A 27,868-nucleotide genomic window follows, 5' to 3' on the forward strand; every position below is an offset into this window, starting at 1 on the left:
GGAGAGAAGTTAAAGATACTGTGCTTTTTCATTCCTAATTCAGAGTTTATGTAAGATATTTAACTGTTGATAGTTCACAATAGTGGAGGAAAATCAAAGGCATCAATATCTAAAAGGTTTTTTTGATGTTTCAGGCTTGTCTGTTTGCTGGAGTAAATTAATTTAAATCAAATAATGAAGTCATTGCATAAAGCTGTGAATCTCGATAGTGGGGGCAAAGATGATCTTCTAGTAAGTTGGGAGTACCTGGCTTATGTAGGGAAAAGGCAAAAACTTAGAGATAGACTAACCGAGGTTTCAGTCCCAGCTTTGCCATGCACTAGCTCTGTGGCCTTCGGCAGGTCAGTCAACCTTTCTAGACCTAGTTTCCTCCCCTGTGAAATGTGGATAATTCTGTCTTGCAGCATTGTGGTTAGAATTTGAGGTACACATTCAAAACATGTATATAGCACAGTTCCATGCACTCGTGATAACTGTTAAATACTGGTGATTCAGGGTGTGTTTGTTTTCTGTTGCTGCCATAAGAAAGTACCACACACTTGGCTTAAAATAGCACAAATGTATTATTTTACAGTGTTAGAAATCTGACATAGTTCTTACTCGACTAAAATGAAGATACAGGACTGTTCCTTTCTGGAGGCTCTAGGGGACATTTTATTTTTGCTTACTCAGATTGTTGGCAAAATTCAGCTCCTTGTAGCTGTTGGGACTGGGGTCCCCATTTCTTTGATGACTGTCATGTGGGGCCTGTTTTTAGCTTCTAGAAGCTGTCCATTTTCGTAGGCTTTGGCCCCATCGTCTTCAGTGCTATCAACCACACAGTCAACTCCTTTTGTGCTTCATATATCTTCTGCCTCATCTTCCCTCGTTCCATCTTTCTAACTTAACCCTTCGGTTTTCCTCTTCCTTTTTCAAGGCCCATGTGATTACGTTGGGCCAACCGAGATTCTTCATGGTAATCTTCCCATCGCAGAGTCTATAAGTTTAATCATATCTGCATGATCCCCTTTATCACATGAAGTAACATTCACGGGTTTGGGGGGATTAGGGCTTAACTTAGAGGACCATAATTCTACTTACCACGTATGGAATTATATCTAAGGAGAATAAAGATGCATGCAATCACATCCAAGCAGGTTGTTTTGAAAGGGAGAAGTCTCAGTATGACATTTGCCTTACTCTTGGTCTTAACCGTCCTGCTTGAATCTACAATCACATCTTGGTAAACATGCTGATTCCTGTGATTATGTATAGAATTTCTAAAATGTAATAGAGTAACAAGGATTATTTTTCTTCATTGGAGAAAGTTTTCCACAAATGGATAGTTTTCCACAAATGGACAGTTTCTGTGTATATCCAAGAATAAAATAGGAAAGGGCATAGTTAAGCCTTAGACTCTTGTATCTTGTTGTGGAAAGAAAATTCTGTCAGCCAACCGTTCCCTGATGTCTTGACTGTGTGTTGTCCAAGCTCACATATTGAAAGGGTATGTATGGCCTAGGAACTAGATGGGGATCATTGTTATTTCCTAACTGTTAATGTACTTGACTTCATTTAGTAAAGTTCTTTCAACAGCCCCATTGCTTATCATGCTTACTAAAATGTGTAATGACTTTCTTTTTTTAAAGAATGATCTGGAAAAATTTTCAAAAGGTATTGGCAGGTTTACAAGAGAAGATCCCACATTTAAAGTCCACTTCGACACTGAGAGCAAAGAGACAATTGTATCTGGAATGGGAGAATTACACCTAGAAATCTATGCTCAGGTAATGAATAACAAGGAAGTTAACTTAAATTCATTTTATTTATGCCTGTGTTTTGTTACAAGTCAGTAACTCTCAGTCTAATGACTGTAAACTAATAGTGGTTCTTCAGACTTCATTCTGGCTTATATCCAGATGTGGTATACTGTGTTACAAATGTTACTGTCTCTTACAGATTAATTATTTTTGATTTCTAAATCCTTTTATTTGTAAAACATTTGCAGACTCCTAGAATCAAGACTCCAAGTATTTGCAGTAAGATCATCCATCCATCCCTAGGTCGTGGTTAGTTGGGTCAAGCAAATCCTGGTCTCAACCTTAGGGAGACAACCTGCAGGGAGAGACCTGCTGGGGAAGTTGGCCCACCAGTGCCCACTCTTGAGGCCATTTCTTGCCTGTTTTCTTCTCAAGTTAGTACTTGAAGATCATTAGAATTTAGATAATAGAAAGAGTAGATGGGCTGTATTTTCCCTAGGAAAGGTCTTCTATATCTATGAATGAAAACGAAAGCTATTTGACTTATGATTAAAAATTCTGGTTGTGATCATATTTTTGAAGTTAAGGTAGTAGAAAACTCTGACAACAGATTCATAGGCTATTCCAGAGAATATGTAATAATATGAAACAAGGGTGAAGTTTTAGTGGATAGATTAATTAGAGGTAAGTAAAAGTTAAACAGTCTAAATTAGAATTCATTTATATAAAATCTCAAAGTCATTTGTATTACTTAATATCATGTATCTAACCTTTGTAAGATAACTTTGTAAAGATACTGATTTAAGATTGATCATTTTTTATCATATTTAAATGAGTGCTTCAAAGGTAGTTAAGATTCTTAGGATTTTTCTTCTTTCAGTTTATTTTTTTAAGTACACCAAAAAATTAACTCCCCTCTCCTTTTTAGCGGATGGAAAGAGAATATGGCTGTCCTTGTGTCACAGGAAAGCCAAAAGTTGCTTTCAGAGAGACCATTACTGCCCCCGTCCCGTAAGTATGCAACACAATTAAACATACTGTGAGGCCAGAATTGAAGCTTTTTATTATGGGATATACACACCACTTTTACATCATGATAGTTTCTATTAGGGAATCTGTATCGTTCTATACTGTAATGAAGACATTTATACAAAGTGACATTTTGGGATTTGCTCGGCCCCATAAACTAGGTATTGATGAAACCTGGCATACACACATCATTGATAAGCATGTTGACTCGTCAGTGTTAGGGTCTTCATTTATTCCAGCTGTGCTTCCTTTGGGAGACGGCTATTATGTTTGACTTTGGTACCATATTGTGGATGCCAGAGAACTTGCATTTGCCAAGGAATCATCTCCTGCAAGGAAAGGAAACTAACTAATGCTGTAATAAAATTCAGAAAACATTTAAGAAAACAATGTTGGGTTTAGATTTTGTTAGCGACAAAACAGTCCTTACAAAGAAAAACAAAAAAGTTAAATGGCTACCAGTATAATATACTTCAACCTGGTGTCTATATTAATTTACATGAATTCTGATTTAGAGTCAAAATTAATAAGGCATACACTGTGGCTCTAAAACACGTCTCAATTTTCAAAGTGTCATCAAATAAAGGTAAATGATACTTTACCTGAGATGCAATGTCATGAAGTAGAATGGTGTAGTCTAACTCAATGAAGTCATCATTTCTTTGCTATCATAAAAAATAAAAACCTGGTGTTTGAAACTTAGTATCTTTGGAAATAATGATACGTTCATTTTAAAATTCAGCTTTCGTTACTAGATGATGATACTTTCAGTTAATAAGTAAAAACAAAAATTGAATGTTATAATTTATTTAGCCTGATCAGAAAAACTGTGTTCTTGGGGCGCCTGGGTGGCTTAGTCAGTTAAGTGTCCAACTCTTGGTTTTGGCTCAGGTCATGATCTCAGGGTCGTGAGATGGAGCCTGCTTGAGATACCCTCTCCCTCTCCCTCCCTCTGCCCTTCCTACCCCCCCAAAAAAGAAAAACTGTGTTCTTATAAAAAAGTTTTCTTTCAAACTACATTTTTAAAATCGTGATTTTTTTTCACCTGTTACTCTAAAAGTTGTGTACCCTTTTTAGGTTCTGAGTTGTGATAGCTCCGTCAGAGCATTATGATCTAAAGTTTGTCATTTAAGATTCCTGAATGTTTCCATTATTCAGAAAAGCATCATTTTAAGGGATAAACTACTGAAATGAGTGTTTACATTAAAGGGAACCAATTTTATAATAGAAATTCTCTTTTTAAAAACAAAGTAGGAAAACATAATGAGTGTAGTTATATGGTTTTGCAATTAAAGCTTTCATCTGTACTTATTGTTTTGGGCATATAAAGTATTTATACCACCAGCTCCACAGAAATACTGCATCCACATAGTTTAAAACTACATTCACCAGAGATTTGCTGTACAAGGTTTTTTAAGGCTTATAATCAATGTGTTGCAACAAGCCCTGGCCTCTGAGGGGCAGCATGAGCTGCTGTGTCCCTTTTGGGTAATAGCAGTAAACCTTTCCGCTGAAATTTTAATAATGCTTTAAAACTTTGATGAAGGATTATAGGAGTTTTCTGTCATAAAACTTCTAGCACTGTCTTGAGCATATTTTGAAAACCATGATTATGATTGTATAACCTCTGTAATCTGGCCCTGTTACTCGATTATTTGAGCCTTAGTACCCCAACAGGAATTTGTAACCAAAGTTGATGTCTACAGAAATGCATTTAAAAAATCCTCTGTTGGGATACCTGGGTGGCTTAGACGGTTAAGCATCTGACTTTTGATCTCAGCTCAGGTCTTGATCTCAGGGTTGTGAGTTCAAGCCCTGTGTTGGGTTCCACGGTGGGTGCAGAGCCTACTTAAAAATTTAAAAAACAAAAAAAGGGCTCTGTTTCTTAAAATGTTGTTGTGGTATTTATGTTAGGTATTGGCATCATATTCTACCTATTGTGATTGGGTATCCTGCCCTTCAGTGCCCGTAGGTGTCTAAGAAGTGGTTGCAAAAGCCTGTGGAGTAAAGGTGCTCCAGCTTGCAGTTTGTTTCCAGCAAGCTGAAACAAGTCATTTGGAAAGTCCTTTCCTCTTAAAAAACTAAAACTGTTTGTTGTGGTTTCTTTGCACTGTTTTTCTACATATCCATTAGATATCAATGGTTGACTTTTTTTCTTTCTAACCTCTTAATAAAGCTAAAATGTGAAGTTGACTTTATGTCTTTAAAGACTAGAAAGAGGCGGTTCTAAACAGTCGTATCAGACTTAAAAGAATAGGCTAGCAATGAGATACAAGGTTGTACATTATGAGTAAACGGGTTATAAAAGCAAATGATACACAGCAAGCTTCACAAAGATTAAAAGATGATAAGATATTTGTTCTAGCTGATCCTTGGGGCAAAAAAATGCCGGCCACGTCTCAGAGTAGCTCTGGCACCACCATTTCAATAGAGGACAAAAAGCACAGTAGTTTCATTTGCATAGCTGTAGAAACTCGAATACAAAATTTAGATCACCAAAGGGTATAATCTGTATTAAGCTGAGCGCAAAAACGGAATGCCAAATTATTTGTAACTCAATACTTGACTCTGTCGAAACTGCAGCTTCAACTTTTTTAACCTTGGGAACTGACCTCTCCTTCAAAATGCCAGGTTCACTATTTTCAATATAAAATGACTAAAGGGGCACTATTTATCCAATTATGAATTATCACACTTTCGGTAAAATAAAACCCTGTTAATAGTGTATTTTATAGAAATCACTTACCACTTGCTTGACAGTTTGAATTTTTACCATTTTATACCATGTGTTTTCGGTAGAATTCTGCCATATTATATAACCACAGGCAACCCAGGCTAAGTGTCGAACTGGCTTCATTTCTGGAGATACATTTCCAAAACTGTCTGGTGAGGGAAACATTTATATGGTAAATGGAATTATTTTATACATACAGTGTTAATTTGAGAAATCTAAATTCTAAGTCATGTTTTAGTTTCCTTCAAATGTGTACAGAATTTAAGGCCCTTTTTTGTTGAATTAGACTAGTAATGAATATTTTTGCAAAAACCAGTATATTTCCAACATATTGTTAACATCTAATAGTTTGAGCACAGATAATTAATATTGATCTTAAAGTTGAGAAAATGTTTTCCATGCCATATTTATATACCTGGAATATTTTGTGCTTCAAATGGTTCCTTCATGGACTTGAGTCTTTGATAAAATGTGTTATCTTCTTTATCTGGATTCTTTCCAATTTCTCCTTCAAATGTGAAGTTGACTTCTGGTGCAGTATCTTGTCCCATTAGAGGGTAAAGTACTTCAGCTGTGCAGTTCAGTGTAACTTGCTGTTTGAAACATTTTGCAAAATACCTTTACATGTAAATGGCCATCCATTCCTAATTATCATTCTTGAGATAGAACATTTAAAGTGTTGGCCCCCTAACAGTGTTTCAAACTTGACTTCAGAGTGTCTATTACGGAGGTATCTAATTGGGTGTGGCCTACAGTTTTCTTGAAGGTATCTAAAATAGATAACTTATTTTATAACTTTTAAAGTATCATAATCTTATATTTCATCTTAAAACTTTATTATTTCAGTGTTAATGGGGTGTCCCATTTGTAAGGCCAGATTTTAGTCTGACTTTATGTACTACCTCTGGACTTTGGTTACTTTTTAAGTCTATTACTCTACCATCTGCTTCTGAAATAACAGAAATATTCTCAAGCCCAGATAAATTAATTTGTATCTAGATGTAAAATTAGAAAATAGTAGCATTGGTTCTTCTTTGAAAGATGGCTGTCTAGTAGCTCAGATAATCTTTTAATAAATCTCTTGTTAGCCTGTGTGTCTTCTGAATTATGGTCAACAAAAGGCAAGCTTTTTTTTTTAAATTTTAAGATGGTTATGGTACAGACTGCAGTTCCTTTTTTTTTTTTAAAGTTTGTCTTAATAATTTGGCAAGTATGTTATATTTAAAAATTTCCCTGCCCCATTACTGAAAGATTCCTGTGAACATGTTGGTATCATTTGGTCATTTTATTGCTCATAAATATCTAAAAGCACTGGCTTTCTTTAAATGAAAGAAATCAAAAACAGAATGAGAAGGGCAGACCTAAGAAAGTAATGACTAGAGAGTAAATTACTTCATTTGTCATATTAGGCATAAATTCAGACTGCCCTAAGAATATATAACATTTTTAAGGGAATTTATTTGAACTGAAATGTGTAGTCTTTTCTAAATAGCTCAGTAGAATTACTTCATGTATCTCAATATATTTTTAAAAGAGTATAATCTGACCCTTGTATGTTCATTATTTTTTTTCAAGGCAGGGATTTCACAACTTTAAAAAAAAACACAAGTTAATCCTATGACTTGATCAGCAAAGGTGATCTAAAATATTTATAGAGTCAAATTCTTTTTCATAATAAAAGACATTTCACTTACTTTTTGGATAATTTCTTCCACAGAAAATTTAAGGCAATACTTGTGTCCTCTTCCCGGAATATCCTATTAAGAAAATGTAGTGAGTTATTACAAAAAGAACTCGGTTCTTTGTGTTGTTAGAAAAATACACTCTCATTTGGTTGGGGCAGAGGGCTGACTGGTGAGGATAAATGGTTAAAGCCCTAAGGCTTTACCTTGAAAAAGGCATGTCACCATGTACGTAACATCTAATTCAAGAGGTCCTTTATGAGATTTATTTTGGATGAGAACAGAAGAGTGGGATAAAAGCATATATAAAATGGGTTATAATTCACTTTCAATCATTAGAGGACTTCAACCTCTGGATCTGTGATCCTGAATTCTCTACAAAAGAAATTGTGAAACACCTTTTGATTCTAAGACAAAAAAACAGGATATACCTTTGAAAACATTTTCAAAAAGCCCTGTGTACCCTCCAAACACTGTTCAATGAAGGTGAATTCCATTTGGGGGCAGATTACTGGGAAGTGGTTAGAGATGTTAAGTACTGTTTTTACTTGTCCATTAGTAGACCTGCAAAATGATACTTTTAACAAATTTTATAACCATAAGACAATTGTTTAGGTATTTCACTTTTGAATCAAGACACAATTAAGAGTGTACACCTAATTATCTGGTGCAGTTTTGAAGTAACATCTACTCCCTGTCAGCTCTCACAGACTGTTAGTTAAATTTAGGTCCGATAACCAAGCCACAATCTCAAATCTTATATTTTAGTAAAATGGAAACAAGCCTGGTTAGTGACAGCTGTAGCCTTAAGCATTTAATTTAACCCTTTGCCAGAGGGAGCATATCTTTTACAGGAGTCAGTGGTAGTGGTGTTTGGGTAGTTAAGGCAGAGCTTAAGCCCACAATACTTTTGTTTTCTGACTTTGGTTGTCAGTTTGTCTTACTGTTTGCTTACCCCTTAATTTTGGTTAAAGGGTCTGATAAAGATTGTAAAATTCAGGCAAAGTAGTATCGTTTGGAAGACGGGAGCTTTTGTTGGTTCAGATTGGAGTAGATGAGAAACGTAGTAGGAGTTTTGAGATTCTTTTGAATGGTTCTACAGGTTTGTCAGAAAAGGGTAAAATGCCACCCCGCATTTAGAACATTTTCCCATTTCTTTGTAATAGTGCCCATTAAAAACTGTCTCTGTCTCTGGCTTTCCAAGAAAAAACAAACAGCCCTGGCTGTCCCGGAGTGTCAGCTATCCCCAGGAATGTTAACTTCCCTAGACCTGACGTCAACAGCGAGTCCCAAAACAGGCAAGGGTGGAGTGGAAGGGAAGTCGCGCTAAGAACGAGGCTGAGACCCTTGGGAGCTGGAGGGCAAGCAAGTAGGTGCCGGCTCCCGCCCACTGCCCTCGCCGGACTCACCTCCATGCTGGCTTGTTTGATAGTCTGCACCAGAAACACCTTGTGGGGGGTCCCCTGCTGGTAGTTGATGCAGTTCTCCGCCACCGAGGCTGCCCTGGAGGCTGGGAAGTGGGTCGGGGGGATTTCCATTCTTGGTGGGAGCTTACGGCTGCTCACGTTGAAGGGGACCAGACGGTACCAGTGCACCGCCGGCTCAGCCTCCTCCTGGGTGGCCGAGACGGAAGAGTTGTTAGAGTCGGCACGCCTAGGTCGGGCTGGCTGTAGGCGGGATCGCCAGCTCCCACCCTCCTCTCTTCCTCCTTCCCTCCTTCCGATTCAGGAAGCTGCCGCAGGGGCGCTGGCTCCCGCGGCTGCTCCTGTGGCCCCGCCCTGCTGCCGCCCACTTTACCGACTGAATCTTGCGAGGGGTGAGCCCCGGCCTTTCCGGCTGGCGGGGGTGGCGGTGTGGGGAGGGAGTCGGTGGGTTAGGTTGGCTGGAACTTCATCCTTCCCTTCATTAACCTTTACTGAAGTGCAAGGAGGGGCTTTCTGGCTTTTTCCTTTATGGAGTGCCTCCGGGGCCTGCAGTTTCCTCTCCGTGGAAGAAATCTGGTTGCTTCACATGCAGTCTGCAGCACACCTTCCTTATACACCGCGCAGTGTCAGGCACAGGGCAAAGTACAAAGGAGCTCCAGATAGTGAGTCGGTCAGTTGGTTACTTCTTTCTCCTTCCCATTGTGAGGTGCAGAAACGCGCTTGGTTAATCCCCCTTTTTGTGGGATTGGACCAATGCTGCCCAAATCAGGGTATGAGAAATTTCAAAGGATAGCATTAATTTGGAGGATAATGTAATTTGGATCAGGAGAAATAAATACACCTGCATCCCCTCCCCCTTTACTAATCTAAGAAAAATGAGGTTTTGCTGTAAAATGTAAAACCAAGCTTCTAACCTTCTGAATCACGTTGAAATTTTTTTTAAAGATTTTATTTATTTATTCATGAGAGAGAGGCAGAGGGAGAAGCAGACTCCCAAGGAGCAGGGAGCCCGATGCGGGACTCATGGGATCATGACCTGAGCTGAAGGCAGACGCTTAACCATCTGAGCCACCCAGGCGCCCTCACTTTGAAATTTTTAAGAATCAAAACATATTTAAGAACTGAACTTCAAGCACTACATGAAGTAACTTCTAACAAAGACAAGAGTTTTTAAAGCTGCTTAAAGCAAGCACAAACTTTTAGTAGGCAGTGCATTTCCATTCTCCAGGTTTCTTAATTGTCTTCTCATTTTACCTTTGAAGGGACTATGATTTAGGCATTGGATTGCTCTAGATCAGGAAGCTAAGGTTCCTTTTAATCTGTATGGCCAAACCTTCCCTTTAGCTCTTTGGCTTGGAAAAATAGAGCTTCTTAGCTTTTTTTTTTTTTCCTCAAAATGGATTTTTGAAAGTTCTTTGGGTGGGCATACGTGTTGTGCTTTAAAAAATAAACTTAAAATGTATTTATAATGTGTTCTCTTCCCCAAATACCCTTTTTAATCTAATAAAGTTTTTATTTGGACTAAGTATATTTTTAAAAAATGTAAGGAATAAGGCATTTCTGTCTTTGTAGTTATTATTAGCCAACCAACTGTCAGGTAAGTAGAGGATGAAGGGGTTAGTTTCTCCCCTTAAGGCTTTTTCTTTAAAAGAAAAAAAAAGGGTAGGTTTTTCTTTTGGGGCGTGAGAGGGTGAGTCATTCATGTATTAGCCAACCTCTTAGGTTGTCATTGTGTGTGTGTGTGTGTGTGTGTGTGTGTGTGTGTGTGAATTGTTCGAATCATGTGTTTCTTTAATAGTGTCCAGGAAAGAGTGGCTGAGTACATTCTGATGATGCTGAAAGAGCTTTTTGCTGATAATGAAATTTTAAGTTTCACAAATAGCTAGTCAACATCTCCTGGTTATTTCCAGTTAAAGTTGTTAGAAATACAATATGTGAGCTTCCTAGATAAAGTCACTGTTTGAAGCTTTATGAATACCATCGCTGTAGGTCAAAGCTCGTTAGTAGGTTGTGACGTATTAGGCGTTTACTAAAAGCACACATACTAATTTATATTCTTTTCAAAGTATAATTATTACATTAAAACATTTAACTGCCTATCTAGATGTTAAGTAAACTGCATTAAGAGAATCTTATTCCTATACTTGAGTCCTTGAAATCTTATCTACTTTATGAATGCTTTATGAGTGGTTAGTCTAAAGTCTGTTATCCTCAAATTTGAATAATGTATGGGTTACCTTTAAAGTTACAAAATTATTACGGGTCCCTGGGATCAGGTAAATTATTATAATTTTATATAACTTGCATGAACATAAAATTAAAAAGGTCTGTGGCTTGCAACTTTGGTACAACTATAAAATCAAAATAAATCTACAAAATAGAAAACCAATAGAGTTAATGGGGTGCCGGGGTGGCTCAGTTAAGTGTCTGCCTAGGGCTCAGGTCGTGATCTTGGGGTCCTGGGAGCAAGCCCCACATGGGGCTCCCCGCTGGGCAGGGAGTCTCCTTCTCCTCCCTCTGCCCCTCCCCACCATTTGTGCTCTCTCGCACTCTCTTAATAAATTTAAAAAATCTAAAAAAAAAAAACTAACAACAACCCAACACCATTCTAATTAACATTAATTTTATCGTGAGAGGTGATGTTTTTTCAAAACGAAATTGCCTTTCCAACATGCTAGTGGTCTGATGACCAGGGCATGGGACCTTTTACCGCCAGCACTCCTGTTTGCTGCCTACCAAGCCATGTCTTAGTTCTTCTACCTTTTGTCTAAGCTACTGTAAAATCTGTCTTCATGTACCGCCCTCTAACAGCTTTTCCAGTGAAATCATCATTTGCAGGTTACGTCAGCTTATGTTCTTATTGGCCTTCTAGAAAAATGTTTGATGAAGAGCATTGGTTTTGGTGCAGATCCTGGCTCTGCCACTTAACTGCATCATATTTGGCCAGTTACTCTCTCATCTGTAAAATGGTGATAGAAATAGTACACTCATCATAGTTTGTGGTGAAGAACAAATAAAACGATCCATAAAAACTGCTTAGCACAAGCCTGGCACCTATGTGTTTCATTATTCAGCATCCACTTGATTATGACTCAGACCTGGCCCCTGAAATTCACTGGTCTGTGAACTGGTCCTGCCGGGCAGTCTGGAAATGTTCTCTGTGCTGCCCTGTCCTGTAGCCGCTTCCCCCATTTGACTGTTGACCACTTAAAATGTGACCAGTGCAACTGAGGAACTGAATTTTAAATTTTTTCAAAATTTTAACTTAAATGTAAACATCCCTGGTGAGTGATTACCCTAGAGATAGCACAGATGGAGCGTGTATTTGTATCAATGTTATATTATTGTCAGATTGAAAACAAAACTGTAAATGTCGCGGAGACCTTGCACATACCCGCGACTTGGTCAGCAGACACGGTTGTGGAGCCCCTGCGGTCGTTCTGTGGCGCTTTGCCAGTTGTTCCCCTTCTACTTTCGTTCTCTTAGTTCTGAGAGAAAGTTCTTCTTTCAGCGGTCGTTTTCCTCAGCCCGTCCTGAATCTCTTGGCAGCTGGAAGATTATTTAAAGGCAGCTCATCAGGCACATTCACACTTAGGCTTTTTATGAAATCTGCATATTCCAAATGGCATCTCCTACCAAAATGAATATTTACTAATTCCAAACCAGCACAGATCTGTAGGTAGGAACAGGCTCGTTAATGTCCATTTACTTGCAGTTACCTGAGATAATTTTGAAAGTGGCTGGCCTCTTTCATCTTGTCTTGAGGAAGGTTTCGGTTTAAAGGAAGAAATGCTTTGCAGGTAGTAGATACTCATGAAATGTTTTCATCGGAAATAGTGTATGTTTACAAATGTTTAATATCTATATAAAGTGCTTATTCTATTTATGTTGCCATTCGTGGTTCGAAGTAAACACCTGTCTGTGTATGTGTCTATTTAAATGACTGACTGATGTTAGTCATCATTTTGCCATTACTATTTTCAGGTATTAATCCACCTGAAACTCCCTTCCCTCATCTTGCATCACTCCATAAAGTCCAGGTAGTAAACTCAGATCTGAATAAATTAACTGCAGAGCTCCTATTTTCAAGTAACTATCTTTAGTTGTAGAGATTTAAGACGAGAACAACACTGTGTCCCAGGGAAGGGAGGCATTCCAAAAGAAGAAGGTGAGCTCTTTGGAATGTAGGTTACTAGAGCACGAACCTTAGACTGACTTTTAACACTTTTACTTTTCTACTTATGAAGTAAAGAATTGGCAGAATTAAAGAAAACCGTGGATTACTTTGGTGTTGTACCTCACCCTCACCTCCAAGTAAAAACATGAAAGAAAGAATTACTTTTTAAATAAATTTTACAGTAAAATTTTATGGCAAGGTATTCAAAGGAACAAGTAAAAATGGTGAAATGTGGTTTTTCATTTAAATCAGTAGGAATTATTTCATTTTGCTAGTTAACATAACGCTATATTGGTTTTCCCCCCCCCCCTCCTAAATCACTTTCAGGTTTGAATTTACACATAAAAAACAATCAGGTGGTGCAGGCCAGTTTGGAAAAGTGATCGGTGTACTGGAGCCTCTGGACCCAGAGAACTACACTAAGTTGGAGTTTTTAGATGAAACATTTGGGGCTAATGTTCCAAAGCAGTTTGTGCCTGCAGTAGAAAAGGTAACAACAAAAATAACTTTATTACATTTTTTTCAACCAGTTTATTGGGTATCAAATCATATTTCTTTTTTTCTTTAAGTTTTATTTATCTAAGTAATCTCTACACCCAGCGTGGGACTCAAACTCACGACCCCGAGATCAAGAGTCTCATTCTCTTCTGACTGAGCCAGCTAGGCGCCCCTCAGATCCTGTTTCTATCACATTGTCTTAACATGGTTCATTTTAGTTACTGCCCTGCTTCTTTATCTGATTGTTAAGCTTTCCATCTGATTTAGAATCTTCGGTTCATTAGGTTGAAGAGCTATAAATATATGCTATGACAACGAGGGGGAATTCATTCTGTTTCTTTTTCTTTTTTCCAAAACAAAGCAGTAGTTCTTTCTCTAAGAGGACTTATTTGCTTTCTCATAGTCCAACCATCTCAAAATTGTAGCCAGCTTTTTAAAGACATGCACTTAGCAAGTATTTATTAAGCACTCTTCATATATAAAGCACTCTTCTAGGGGGCAGAGGGAGAGAGAGAATCTTAAGCAGGCTCTGTGCCCAGTGCAGAGCCTGATGGAAGGCTCGATCTCACAGCCCTGAGATCGTGACCTGAGCTGAAATCAAGAATTGGACGCTTAACCAACTGAGTCACTCAGGGTACCCCTCATTCTGTTTCTTAATCAGAGTTATTCTATTTCTTTTGATAAATTGAACCTACTAAGTTGCAATCAACAGTTAAAATTTGTAGCAGTTGTTAGGAATTTATGAAAGTTTTAAGTTTACTGTTGTAGTACCACGATCATTCATCAAGACTCCCAACATCCCTGCTACTGGTTAATGTGCTCTTTGGTAAATCATGGTGTTCAGAGCCAGTTTCTTCATTTGTAAACCATGAGTAAATAGAAGACTAAACATGAACCCCTCACCAATTTTAGGATGAGATAATACCCTGTAACATTTCTTTGTAAATTGTGAAGTGCTTTGCACATGTAAGAGGTTAGTGTTTTGTTTGCTTTCTAGGTCACTGGCTTTAAGACTCTTGTAAACCTTCAGCAACTGTCGGTTCTCATACATTGAAATGTTTAGGTTTTCATTTACCCTTTTAACTTAGAAATCTTTACTAATAGATTATTTTGCTTTTAGTGGTGGTAGCATTTTTTGTGATTAGTGTATTTCATTCCTCTTATACTTTATATTTCAGGACAGTATTTTGTCACTCATACTTTTAAGTTATCTTCTATTCTCAAAGATTAATGTAGGTGAAGAAGAACTTACGTATTTTTCAACATACAGAGTTTATAGTTTTACAGTGTCAGAAATATATTGTACTATATGTCAGCAATCTGATTGTTTGCCGAGAAAAACTAACTTGAATTGTGGTAGCTCTACAAGTGTTGAAGGGACTGAACAAGAATGGTACTTTTAAAATATGTTTAGTTTATTGTGTGTCAGTCATACATCAGTGAAGCTGTTTTTTTAAAAAGGAACTGCATTAGGAAAAGTGAAATCACTTTTGAATTCCAGTTCTTACGTGTGTAACACCAAAGCTATAATGTTGTGGTCTGCCATGAGGCAAAGCAGTGGTGGGTGTATAGTGGGAGCTCAAGACATAGCTGTTGAATCAATGCCAACTTTGATGGAGTTACTCTTTCTTGCCTTTCCTCTGTTTCCTCCTTATAAAAAATTAAGAGCATGCCATCTGTATAATGGGTTATAAGAGGTAAGTAATTCCTAAAGATGTTAAGTGTTAGCGCTCTCAGCATCACTTTCAAACCAGCTCACATCTTTTTTTTTTTTTTTTAAGATTTTATTTTATTTATTAGAGAGAGAATGAGAGATAGCACGAGAGGGAAGAGGGTCAGAGGGAGAAGCAGACTCCCCGCTGAGCAGGGAGCCCGATGTGGGACTCGATCCTGGGACTCCAGGATCATGACCCGAGCCAAAGGCAGTCGCTCAACCAACTGAGCCACCCAGGTGCCCACCAGCTCACATCTTTAAGTGATATGCTTTTCCAAGGGATTCTTCATCTAGATGCCACAATAATAAAATTTAGGTAGTTAAGCTGTTCAACTTTTTAAAACTTTTTTTTTGAGGGGTGAAATGTAGTATTCATAAAAATGCTTAACTTCTGAACAGTATAAATGTGTGAGTATTCTTCATAATTCATGTGCAAGTGAAATCCACTGACTCCAGAAGTTGTGTTTATTCATTAACAGGGGTTTTTGGATGCCTGTGAGAAAGGCCCTCTTTCTGGTCACAAGCTCTCTGGGCTCCGGTTTGTCCTGCAAGATGGGGCGCACCACATGGTGGATTCCAACGAAATCTCTTTCATCCGCGCGGGAGAAGGTGCTCTTAAACAAGGTATTCTGAGTCCTGGGACTTGCTGCAACACTGTGTCTGTTTTCCCTGATAGACCATCAGAGACTCAGAATGCAACTGCACTGTTTTAGTCTTGTCCCCCCAGAGTATTAGGCAGCCCACCAGGGAACATGGCAGGTTTTAGGCAAATATTTATAGAATTGAAGTGAGGGTAGATTACTGTGTTCTCTTTCTTACAAACTACCTTGTGTCCTAAATTATCTAGTATTTTTCATATGCTTAAATTTATAGATAATCTGTAAGTTCTGGTTTTTTTTGCTTTTTTTTTAAAATCAATTAATTAGCATATAGTGCATTTTTAGTTTCAGAGGTAGAGTTTAGTGATTCATCAGTTGCATGTAACACTCAGTGCTCACTTCAAGTGCCCTCCTTAATGTCCATCACCCAGTTACCCTGTCCCCCCAGGGACCTCCCCTCCAGCAACCCTCAGTTTGTTTCCTATAGTTAAGTCTCTTACGGTTTATCTCCCTCTCCGATTTCTCCTTATTTTATTTCCACCCCCTTCTGTGTTCATCTGTTTTGTTTTGTTTTGTTTTTTTTAAAGATTTTATTTATTTGAGAGAGAGAGAATGAGAAATAGAGAGCACGAGAGGGAAGAGGGTCAGAGGGAGAAGCAGACTCCCTGCTGAGCAGGGAGCCCGATGTGGGACTCAATCCAGGGACTCCAGGATCATGACCTGAGCCGAAGGCAGTCGCTTAACCAACTGAGCCACCCAGGCGCCCAGTCTGTTTTGTTTCTTAAATTCCACGAGTGAAATCATATATTTGTCTTTCTCTGACTTACTTCACTTAGCATAATACCCTCTAGTTCCATCCACGTCGTTGCAAATGGCAAGATTTCATTCTTTCTGATGACTAATATTCGTGTGTGTGTGTTGTGTGTGTGTGTATGCCACATCTTTATCCATTCGTCTGTCAAAGGACATCTGGGCTCTTTCCATATTTTGTCTGTTGTGTTTTTAATGAAGTTAGATGTGCTTGGAGTACTAAGAAATGTTTTATAGAAGCATTACAGTCATGCTATTTTTAGTGACTTATTCAGATGCCAGGAAATCCATAAGTTTGTAAGTAATTTTTGTAATGTATGACATTGTAGGCTTTCAGGCATTTTGAGGATGGCAACATATTTTGAAGGAACTCAGTAAACTTTATTTACAGCGCAGACCCCTTGCTAAACTGCTGGAATTGTCAACCTTTTCTACACAGAATAACCGATGTATTAAAACCCTGACCCTGATGAACCAGAAACCTAAACAATTGCAAGTATATGTGATTCATTGCTTTTAAAAGAGAAAAGCAAATAACACAGCAATTTGACATCAGGGTTGTCCAACAAAGGAACTTGAAACTTGTGTCCTGAACCCAGAAAATGTATTCTCTTTGTCATCTCTTCCATATTCATTACTAATAATGTCCATAAGTATCTTCACACAGGAGAATTATATTATGAAGAAAAAAAGAATTATGACTTATAAAACATTTCAGAAACATTTTTCTCAAAGAGAGGGTCAAAATGGACAGTAAAAATTAGATAAATCATATCTTTTAAGCATTCTGTGAATCACGATTTTATTGATTCTCTATGAATTTTGGACTTCGTGTTGTTTTTCTGTTTGCATCTGTCATCAGGTGTGGGGCAATGGTTGGAAAAGGTTGCTCATTTCTTGACCAGGTTGCTAATTCCTTTTATTACTTAAACTAATGGCAACCGTTAGTAATTTGTGTTTTAGTTTCTCAGTTGTGAAAGGGAGAGAAAATCCTTCATTTTCTTTATGCCAGCTCTCTGTTAAAAACGCAGTTGAAATCTGTGATCTGGAAATTTTGTCATAATCTGAAGATTGTGTTAATAGCAAAAAGGGAAATTAAGTCACAAAGGAAATAAGATTTTCTTAGGCATGATTCACATTAAAACACGTGCCTCTTTTGCCCTTTAGGGTGTTTACCACTTCAGTAAATCTTAAACTAAACAAATTAGTTGTAATCACTTTTGTACCTTTTTTTAAAGCTCTATTGCAGTGTAACTGACAAAATTGTGAGATATTTTAAGTGTACATGTGATGATTTTATATACGTATATTATGATACTTTCTACAAGCACAGCTGAATTAGAAATCACCAATTGTTCTATCTGGTTCTTGACTGGAAATTAGTAGCTTTCCTGGAGATAGAGTTTACACAAAGCCAGATAATTGGTATGGTTGTCAGTTAACAAAAAGCCTCATCATCTTTTTTAGTTGCTCCTGTATGAAATATAATTAAATGTAGATGTATATGCCCATAATTTACACATATGATTCCATGAAAACAGTCTGTATATCTACGAATATTAACAGGTGAATATGTGCCATTTACTTTTTAATTATTTAAGTGTACAGACATTAAGTATGATTAACTGCCTGGTGGGTGTGCAAAGGAAAAACACTAGATAGTAGTTGAGAATTTTTTTTTTTTTTTTTTTTTGCCAGATAAACATGGACAAAATAGGGTGCTAGCATGAAAAATGAATTACTTTGCTGTTTCTTCATCTGTTATTCAGTCATCCAAGATTGAAAGACAGAAGTGTATAGGGTGAAAGGAAGCTTTTCTTAGTTCAGTAAGAAAATCAGCTTTTCATGCATAAACCTCTATTTAATGCTGTTTTAGAGTTTTGGGGTGAAAATGTTGATAAATGAGTCCAGTATCAGAATAGTTTAGACTTAAGAGCCATTCTCTGTTATCAAAATTGGGAGAAAAATAGTTCAGATTCTCATTTTTTCATTAAAAAAATGAAAACTGGAACTGTGTTGGGTCAGTTTAAACTTTGTCCCTGAGATTAATCAGTGATGTAACTAAAACTGAATCTAGAATTGAATGTTCTGTTTGGGCATGTTTCACCTTACGAATGTGACCATTGCCATCGTTTTCTGTGGCCAGGTTTTAGAGCACTGTGCTTGGTCTCCCCAGAAACCTCAAACTTGTAGCCATTCCATAAGAGAAATAAAGGCCTAGAAGTAAAGGGTAGCTCATTTAACTTGACAGCACTCCGTCTTTGATCTCTGCCCCATTATGTGATGGGCTTGGAGATCAAATCCCAGCTCTGCTCCATACTTTGTGGAAATGTGCAAATCATAGGAATTTCCCCCAAGCTGCTTGGAGATAGTAATTCCATAATATTATATGGGAGAATGTAAAATTAAATCTAAGAATGTATTTGAAAACACTCGCACGTGCATACTTGGGCAGTGAGTGCTAGCCATTCTTTTCTTCGTATTACCTTCGACCCGGTGCTGTGCCATGCCACCATTACCAACTTCTTGTCTCAGAGTGCTCATAATAACATCTGTTGATCACTATGTGCTGTGTATTATGCTGAGTACATGAATTATCATATCTTATGTTCAAAATGACCCTATAGTTGAGGAAATCAGGACTCAGAGTAGTTAATTGAATGGCTCAAGATTACATGATAGTGGTGGAGCTGAGAGTTAAACCCAGCCCAGAGTCCTAGCCCTTGAACACCACCTCAGATGACCTCTTCAACACCTGGCCTGGTGTTATCAACATTATTCCTAGTGGCCTGAAATAAAAATATTACCACCTCTTCTCATCACTTCAGGCTTAAAAGTACCTGTGATGATGTTGGTATTTTTACTTGCTATCTTGAAAAGCCATAGACCACATGGATCTGTTTAAGGAAACTTAGCTTTTAGGAGTGGGCTGCCATGTGACTGTCGAATAGGGCAGGGAGAATCCTCTCCAGAGTCTTGTCACGGTGGGTTAGGAGAAGGCATGGGTAAGGACACGATTCTTCGGAAGTGAGTCAGGAGGTGAATTTAGGGGGAAGGAGGGAGTTGAAAGGAAAGGAGCAGGTTGAGAGAATATGAAACTGAGAACTGGACAGGACATCCTCAGCAGTTAAGTGATGGGCACTGTTGTGCTCGCTTCGGCAGCACATATACTAAAAAAGTGATGGGCACTGTATACCTGGCCCTTTCTTCCCTTTAAAATATGACCCTTTCACAGTCTAGCTCTTTTATATTACTGACCTATTGAAAACACTGGGTAATGTGTACTAAATCTTAATATGTGTGCTCGTGTCTGTCTTTCTGGGTGTCTTCCTCATTGATTGCATTTATTTAGAGCCAGGGAAGCTCTGGTATTGTGATAACCCACGACATTACAAGAAATGGAGCTGTTCCTACAGTCCGGAATTGTTAGTCTGCTGCTTTAGATGTCTGTGCAGGGTTCTTCGGGGCTTAACTGAGAAAGCTTAGGAGTCTGCAAAGTTCAGTTCTTTCTCTTTTTAGAACAGAATTCACTCACTGGGACTAATTAGTCAAAGGTATGAGCTATGATTTGAATTAGAAAGTATTTCAAAGAAATCCAAGCATATTAAATTGCTGTTCTTTAATTATTGCACTTAAGCTAATAGTGTCTTTAAGAGAAGTGTTTTAAGGAATATACAAGAATGATTGCCGATTAATTCATTATAAACAAATTGATGCCTGGAAAGCTGTGATTATCTTAAAACAATATTTTCTTTGTCATCTTTTCTCTGTTTTGCTTAAAATCTTTATTTAGAGATAATACATCCACTCTGAGGCTGAAATATTATTCCACACTCTCATACAAATTAAATATGAATGTTTGAAATGTTATTCTCTTCTCTCCACATTGTTAAATATAACCCTCAGTCAGCATTTGTCACAATAAGAAGTGTTCTGGTTATGTATTAAGGGGGTTAAAAATGTTTGGACACACGTTTTAGTGCTTAGATGTCTCTTCACATCCAGTGTCTTTATTTTGTAGGTGAAGAAACTTGAGGGCTGGACACATTTTGTTTTTTCTAAAAGGCATATATAACTTGTTAGGGTCAGAGCGGAAACTAGAAACTTGGTCTTCTGATTCTCAATCAGGTGTTGAAATTGCTTAGCCTAGAAAAGGAAAGACAGAACTCAAGTGTGACTTGATTATTGTCTCCAAATATATGATAAAAGTTATTCTCTTAGAGTTAAAAATAACCATCTTCTAGGGATCAACCAGAAATAACTGGTTTACCTGGTCAAAGACTTAACAGTGAGTGTCCTTACTCGTCAAAGTATTCAGAGAGGGAGAATGAGTAGCCCTCAACTGGATAATTTAGATGGTAAAGAACCTGACTGAATGTTGCTTGAAGACCCGTTTTATATTCTCCACAGCTTAGTAATGTTTAAGGATAAAAATACAGTGATAGAAATATTAATACTGTAATCATGTGTCGTCTTATTGGAATTTCCATTTAGGAGAGTGACTATTACTGCTACCAGAAAAAAAAGTCCAGGGCAAGTACTTTAACCTCATCACTCATGTGTGTACCCTTGGAGAGCACTCTCCCTTTTGTATATCTGGGTAAGGAAGATTTCCCATTTGTATAAAGATTAATAAACTGGTTTGTGTCTTTTTTTTTAACCCAGCTTTGGCAAATGGAACATTATGTATTCTTGAACCTATTATGTCTGTGGAAGTTATAGCCCCAAATGAATTTCATGGACCTGTGGTTGCGGGAATTAATCGGCGCCATGGGGTAATCACAGGACAAGATGGGATTGAGGACTATTTTACACTGTATGCGGATGTAAGTACTATTGGTCACTGACAATCTTGCTTTTAGTAACCACAGACGGAAATGAGAGTTTTTGTTTTTGGAGAGTGTGTTTTGGAGAGTGTAGAGCAAATTGATACATTTTCCTAGCTATTCAAGTGTTGTATTCCTGGCAATTTCTATAATTTGCTGCCAGAGCAACTCTTAAATGCAAAAGCTAAAAATAAGATTTATGTGGGCCTTTGTGAATATGTCATTTTCTTAGATGTATAAAAGTTATCTTTCTTTCTTGTTATAAGTTTCCTTTGTATAGCTGCTTTATCATGTTATCTCTGATTTACTGGATAACGTTGAGTTCCATTGCCTGTACTTAAATCTCGTGGGAGAAAGTGTCTGTCACATTACATAAGGCCTCCTAGAAGACACTACTATCAGCATATTATTGAGGTGTCCAGAGGAAAGTTGTATTAACATTCTCACAGAAGAACCACTTGTCCATTTTTGAGCTTCAGCCAGAGTGTGGAGTAGGTACGGGGCGGCGGGGAAGGCCGTCAGGGGTGTCCACCCTGTGAAACAAAGATTTGGTTTCTGGTTGTGACTGTCACATTAAATTATTTTTAAATAAGATATTCAGTAAAGCAAAAATATACTTCTCTGGCTTTTAATTCTCTTAAATCAAGAGTAGTTAGTAGAAACTTAAGACTAAAGGAATTAAATGCCTAAGGCTTTTCTGTACTTTCTCAAATATTTTTCAATAAGCAATACTAAAATATCCTCTGTGTTTGTTTGCAGGTCCCTCTAAACGATATGTTTGGTTATTCCACTGAACTTAGGTCATGCACAGAGGTAAGCAGATGTTTAAACTTTATTCAAGTGCTCTTTAAGAAAATGCCCTACACAGTGCTCAAATATGTGAAATCCTGCCTTTGCAGGACTTTTCCTTGGTAGATGTACCAAAACAAACAAACAAAATCTGTGTTGTTTTTTAACTCCTTAGGGAAAGGGAGAATACACAATGGAGTACTGCAGATACCAGCCCTGTTCACCGTCCACACAAGAAGACCTCATCAATAAGTACTTAGAAGCTACAGGTCAACTTCCTGTAAAAAAGGGAAAAGCCAAGAACTAACTTCCCTCACTTTAAGTTGACTAGCTGTAACTGAATCTGCGAGATTTATATACTTTAATGGATTCTGGTGGAATGAATTCAGGCTGAAACAAATTTTAGAAGCCCTTCCTATTATATTCAGGAGCTTCTGTCATATTCAAAGATAATTCTATGTATATCCCAACTCTGTGGATTGGTTTTATAGTTCATTGAAAAACATCAAATAAAATATGACTATTACTGAAATATATTTAATATCTAAGGGAAGAAGAGATGGATTTCAGTTATACTTCTAAGCGTAGAATGGTATGTAAATTTCCTTTCCGAATATCTTAGATGCTAAGAATTTTCAGCATATAGAAAAGCTGAAAAAAGGCAGTACAGAGAACAGGCCTATACCTTCCATCTAGACTCAATAATGAACAATCTTGTTAACAATTTGTTCATCACATGATAATTTATTTTGTCATACTTGCTTTATCTGTCTTTGTCTCATACCTCTATATTTAAATTTTTTTTTAAATTATTGTTTTGCTGAACAGTAATTTGAAAGTGAATTGCTTATATCATGACACTTCTTAGGAGTGTCCTCTTTTAATGAGCAGGTTTTGTGGAAGGCAGCTATGCTCACCACGGTGCCACCAACACATACTTGAACAAGACTTTGTTCTTGAAGAGTGGATTTCATATGTTCTTGATAGAGAACATTTTTCGGATTCTTCATTGGAATATTATGTAATATGGCTAGTGAATTTCTAGCTGTTTTATATATAGGTGATTGCTTCAATTTGTGGCTTCTGCAAATTTGTAAATGCCTATTTTTATGTTTCTTGTGGACATTTTAAAATGAAAAGCAGATCCTTGCATACTGCTGTTCTTACCTATGTTCATTTTAATGTTTCTGCAACTCTGAATAATAAAACATAATTTACATAGTTGCTGCCTGGTCAGTTTCATCCACCTGGTAAACTCCAGTTGAATTTGAGTCTGTTGGAATTTATCATATATTGTATTCATTGACACTGTGAAAGAACAAATGTTAAGTTTCTGTTTCTAGAATAGGTTGGACTTTCCTGGACGGTAGTACCATATTGTTTAGGATTACTTCATCCCCAAATCATCTGATGGGAGGGGCATTTCCTGGTCCTTTCTCTTAGTGGGTAATAGAGATAAAATAACAGTTTTAAATTCCTTTCTTTTTCTTGATTATAGGTTTGGCTTTATAACTTAAGCTTTCTATTAAAAGATTTTTTGAAGTATTGAGCATGTTTTCAAAGTATCTGCTAAGTGCTTTAAGTGCATTTAATTTCGTTGTCACAACTCTATGAAAGTGGGAACTATTAGCCACTCCATTTACCATTTTGAAATAGAAGAAGCAAAAGCACGGAGAAGGTAAATAACTTGTCCAAGACCACACAGCTTGTTAAATTTTCAAGTTGATAATTAGTTGTATTCATGAAACCACATCCATTTCCCCCATGAATATGTCTGTTGCTATAGTAGCATCAAGCCTGAATAATATTGGCTGTTTCGTTTCATCAGCATCTCATGCTATTGACAATGACTTTGAAAATTGTTCCTGATGAGGAAATACCTTCCAGAATTTAGTATAGTTTCTCTGGCTATTGCCAACAGTTAGGAATATTGGAACTAAGATGGATAAGTTTTGATGTGTTTTTAACTTGTTAAATACTCTAGTTATAAAGATAGAGCATCAGAAAAAAACCTAGATATTTAATCCAACACTGGCATTTCATAGGCAAAAACACAGGCCTGGCTGGTGGGAGTAACAAGAGTATGGTTGACACAGGGATAGATCTAGGACCAGAGCCTGCATCTCTTGCCATCTCTTGCTAATTAGTTTGGTTATAATTGGTAAAGACCACATAGAAACCAACGTCTGTAGCAAGGAAAAAATTAATGAGAACATTCATAAATGAGGATTTTTTTTATGTTACTCTTACGAAGGATAATTGTTGGCTAATTTAAAGAAAGACAGTATTGTGTTGGAGAAAAGTAACAGCACTAGGCAGTATTGCAGTGATTCCCAACCCAGTAATTCTGGCAGCACTTTAAAAACCACATGGGGAACTTTAAAAAGAATTGCCCAGTCCTGTCTCTAGATGCTTGGATTCTTTGGATCAAGATCAAAAGTTTTCCACTTGATTCTAATATACAGGAAAGTTTAAAGAGCAGTATTCCCTGCACCTCCAAAGTTTAAAGAGCAGTATTCCCTGCACCTCCAAGTGGAAGATTTTTTTGTGTCATATTTTTCATTTTCTCTTGTGTGATGTTACAGTTGGGCTATATAGGTTCTTAGTTTGACAACTTTGTCTTTAAAGAAATAGGGTCAATTTTCTGTCTATTCCTTTTCCTCCCTGCTCACTCTTAGATTATTTAGTTGTAAAATCATCAAAATTAAATCCTGAAGTGTTAGGATTTTTCATATTTTAATATTTTTCAAATCTGGATGAGTTTTAAAATTGATGCCAATGAAACTAGGCAGCCACAAGGTAGTAGTAAATTGTGACCATGTAGAAGTATATCCCTTTGTAAGAAGACAACTGTTTGCATTGCTAAAACTGGAATTGGTGAATGAGAGCTTTAATTGCTGCTTAAAGGGTCTTCAAATAAATAACACTGGAATGCACCCTTGAAACAGTTTTTTGTATTTACAGTTTATTGTGAGCATTCATTTATTCGTTTATCCATGCAAATAAGTGCCAGGCAGCAAGTTAGGTGGTTGTAGCACTTAGAAAGCTAGGCAAGGTCACAGAACAGGTCATAGAATTTTCTAGGCTGAGAGAAATTGGTGGAATAAACTCATTTCATGAAGAACTATCATTCAAGGGCAAATACAGAAACTTCCAAATGACTTTGAGAAGAATTTGTTTAATTTCTAACAATTCATAATTCAGGTAGGAAAAATGAAACAGAATAGAAGGCAATGGGATGCAGACAAAATCCTGGTATTATTTTGTAGGTCTTAAAATTTTGAAAGTTCTAGTGATTAGGAAGATAAATGTGATATATATATCTGCCACTGGCTCAGTGGTTCAGAAGAATTTAGGCTCCTAATGAAAAGAAGACTTAGGGAATTTAGAGTTTTCATTTTATGTCAAGGATGATGAAGTAATTTTTCTCTGCTGTTAGCTGGCAAAATCAATATTAGTAAAATCAGGTCAGCAATTTTAGAGTTTGTGCTAGAGAAGATGTTCTAATTGTGATATTAGTGAGAAATATTTGGCTTAACTTTTGGGAGTTTTATAAATTTAGACAATTGTGTGTTGTCTATGTGTAGAATTCCTCTTCATGATCTATTGTACTGAAATAAATCTGTAAATTGAATAATGGTCATATTTGTGAGCCTAATCTCATTAATTAAAAAATGCTTTCATGAGGAAGAGGACTTTGAGATAAGTGACAGTAGAAAGCTGAAACCCTTTTCTAGCCCTTAATGTGATACTAAAAAGTTGATTAAAGATCACAGGACATTGACATTATTACTATAATGCTCTTGGCACCTTTTTTGAAGATTATTTAGAGAACTTCCTTTAGAGGAGCTTATTGCTTGGTTTTGACATAATTTAGTCATTGTAGATAGATATTTTAGAAAAAGTATTTCCTTGCATTATTACGTAGGTGGGAGATCTGGTGTTTCATTTAAATGATTGGTTCCAGTGCTTCAGGATACTTAACAGTTCTTTAAATCAGGGGGATATTGGGAAGATGAAACAAAGGGCTTTAAATAAAAAAATATATGAACTAGATCTAAAAAGTATCTGTTCATTTTTATTTTGTGATAGTCCATGTCTGTAAAATTTTTCTCTTCAGTATAAACTTTTCTAATTTTCTTACAGTATAGACTTAAGAGTAATATTTTGGGATATTTTGAGGCTGATGCTTCCTAACCAGTTACTGCCCAAGGGTCCTGGTTAACGGTTTTGAGACACTGACATAAGCATTCCTTTAAATGTGTAGAGGCCAAGGGCAGGCCACCCCAAAATGTCCCACTTCGGTATATTGATTATTTTAAATAAGTTGCATAAGAGAGAAGACTGCACAAGGACACCTGGATCACACCCTCTATGCCCCCTGAAAGCAGGAAATGAATCTCCGACGTGAAAAGGCACCCTCTCTGTACCACAAGGTAAAGAAACATCCTTATTATCAGAGATAGGAAACTTAAGAGCCAAGAAAGCTATATAAACAACCTTGTAACTTGTTACTGACTTAGAATTCTTTACTAATTGAAGGTTAATCAAAGTTAAGTTTTCTTTGTCCTGTCAATGCCTCACAGATTGTCTCTGTCTGTAAAGTATAAAGACTGGGCGCCTGGATGGCTCAGTTGGTTAAGCGACTGCCTTTGGCTCAGGTCATGATCCTGGAGTCCTGGGATCGAGTCCCACATTGGGCTCCCTGCTCAGCAGGGAGTCTGGACCCTCTTCCCTCTCGTGCTCTCTCTCATTCTCTCTCTCTCAAATAAAATCTTTAAAGTATAAAAACTACCCATTTTTTAAGGTGTCAGTTGCATTATTGGACCTCTCTGCACACATAATAAAACTTTTTTCTCCTGTTAATCTGTCACCTATCAATTTAATTCTTAGACTAGCTGGAAGAACCTTGATGGGTAGAATGAAATTTAGATTCCTCCCCTATAGTTGGCATATTTGCAGGATCAGCTTCCATGGGATAGTTACTCCGAAGATTCTGCAGTTTTAAGATATTGGGACATCTGACATACAACCAGCAGAAGGTAAGATTTCTTTCCATGTCTGCCTCCCAGAATCTCTGCAGAATCTGGTGGAGTGAGAGTAATGAGAATCATTTTTTTTTCTCTCTCTAAATTTAGATTAGCAAGAGACAATCTTGTGGAACTAATACATTGGACTTAGCAAATCTTGGTAAAAATGTGGTTGAGTACTGTTAGTGATCCATTTCCTCCTAGAGATGGTCTTTGTTTTCCTTTGTCTCTGTGTTTTGTGTCGTTTGTCATAAAAAGGAATTTCCATGGGGCAGAAAGCAGGCATGGGCTCTAGAAGCCCACTGTTTGAGCCAGCCTCACAGACTGATGAATTAATGGCTGTCATCAGACTGGTGTCTGCTCAGACAAACTTTACTGTGAGTTAATGTACACATGAGGTAAAGGTTGTTGCCATGGGAAATCTTGGAAGCCAGAGCCTCAAAACTGGTGGGCATGGGTAAAAGCTATTAGACTGCTTACTGCTTAACTCAGTGACTCCCGTGTTAGGATAAGTTGGTCACAGAACAGGTTAGATTAACAATAGGTCATCTGTAACCCACGGCACATCCCTCCTAGTTATTAATCAGTTTGGCTCTGAGAGACCCAGCACATAGCTAAAGCTGTTAATGTGTACATCAGAAAAACCAGATGAGATTTTTCCTTTCATCTTGTCATATGTCCTAAGAGCTTGGCTTTGTGATCAGTAAGAATATTCTCTCTGGTCTTCACCTTCTGGACGGTACACTTACTGGTGTGCAACTTGATGGCCAAATAGACTGGGGTTCCAAGACCTGCGGTTACAAGCAGCCCGCTTCAT

At 37.4% G+C, this 27,868-nt stretch overlaps 2 protein-coding genes across 5 annotated transcripts in view; one reads left to right on the top strand and one right to left on the bottom strand.

Annotated features, from left to right (window-relative positions):
- Positions 1–23,245, top strand: part of GFM1 (G elongation factor mitochondrial 1) — a 43,830-nt gene extending 20,585 nt beyond the window's left edge. For both annotated transcript variants that reach the window (XM_027584595.2, XM_027584596.2), the window contains 7 exons: positions 1,629–1,766; positions 2,668–2,750; positions 13,113–13,275; positions 15,477–15,621; positions 21,072–21,232; positions 21,992–22,045; positions 22,197–23,245. In XM_027584595.2, coding sequence (XP_027440396.1) covers positions 1,629–1,766; positions 2,668–2,750; positions 13,113–13,275; positions 15,477–15,621; positions 21,072–21,232; positions 21,992–22,045; positions 22,197–22,328 — 876 coding nt within the window. In that variant the 3' untranslated portion in view covers positions 22,329–23,245. The remainder of the gene's footprint in view (positions 1–1,628; positions 1,767–2,667; positions 2,751–13,112; positions 13,276–15,476; positions 15,622–21,071; positions 21,233–21,991; positions 22,046–22,196) is intronic.
- Positions 2,780–9,089, bottom strand: LXN (latexin). 3 transcript variants are annotated; one of them, XM_027584598.2, is made up of 7 exons: positions 8,982–9,089; positions 8,594–8,797; positions 7,197–7,259; positions 5,918–6,095; positions 5,515–5,651; positions 3,371–3,433; positions 2,780–3,097 (listed from the first exon to the last, which is right to left on the bottom strand). In XM_027584598.2, exons 2-7 carry the CDS (start codon positions 8,720–8,722, stop codon positions 2,999–3,001), a joined length of 669 nt encoding a protein of 222 aa, XP_027440399.1. In that variant the 5' UTR covers positions 8,723–8,797; positions 8,982–9,089; the 3' UTR covers positions 2,780–2,998. The 3 variants fall into 3 exon arrangements, with proteins under 3 accessions (XP_027440399.1, XP_027440398.1, XP_027440400.1); XM_027584597.1 differs by lacking the exon at positions 8,982–9,089 and having other exon boundaries at positions 8,594–8,960; XM_027584599.2 differs by lacking the exon at positions 8,982–9,089 and having other exon boundaries at positions 2,985–3,123; positions 8,594–8,960.
- Positions 23,246–27,868: the final 4,623 nt, after the last annotated feature.

Source organism: Zalophus californianus, chromosome 1 (genome assembly GCF_009762305.2).
Source record: "Zalophus californianus isolate mZalCal1 chromosome 1, mZalCal1.pri.v2, whole genome shotgun sequence".
Classification (NCBI taxonomy): Eukaryota; Metazoa; Chordata; class Mammalia; order Carnivora; family Otariidae; genus Zalophus; species Zalophus californianus.

What these genes read in the sequence shown, in the direction of transcription:
- LXN (XM_027584598.2), bottom strand. Translation starts at nt 8,722, where the DNA reads ATGGAAATCCCCCCGACCCACTTCCCAGCCTCCAGGGCAGCCTCGGTG. An exon ending in TGGAAGAAATTATCCAAAAA is followed by an intron (nt 6,096 to 7,196) that starts GTAAGTGAAATG and finishes TGTTTCAAACAG; the next exon opens with CAAGTTACACTGAACTGCAC. An exon ending in TTCAAACTGTCAAGCAAGTG is followed by an intron (nt 3,434 to 5,514) that starts GTAAGTGATTTC and finishes TTTTTATGATAG; the next exon opens with CAAAGAAATGATGACTTCAT.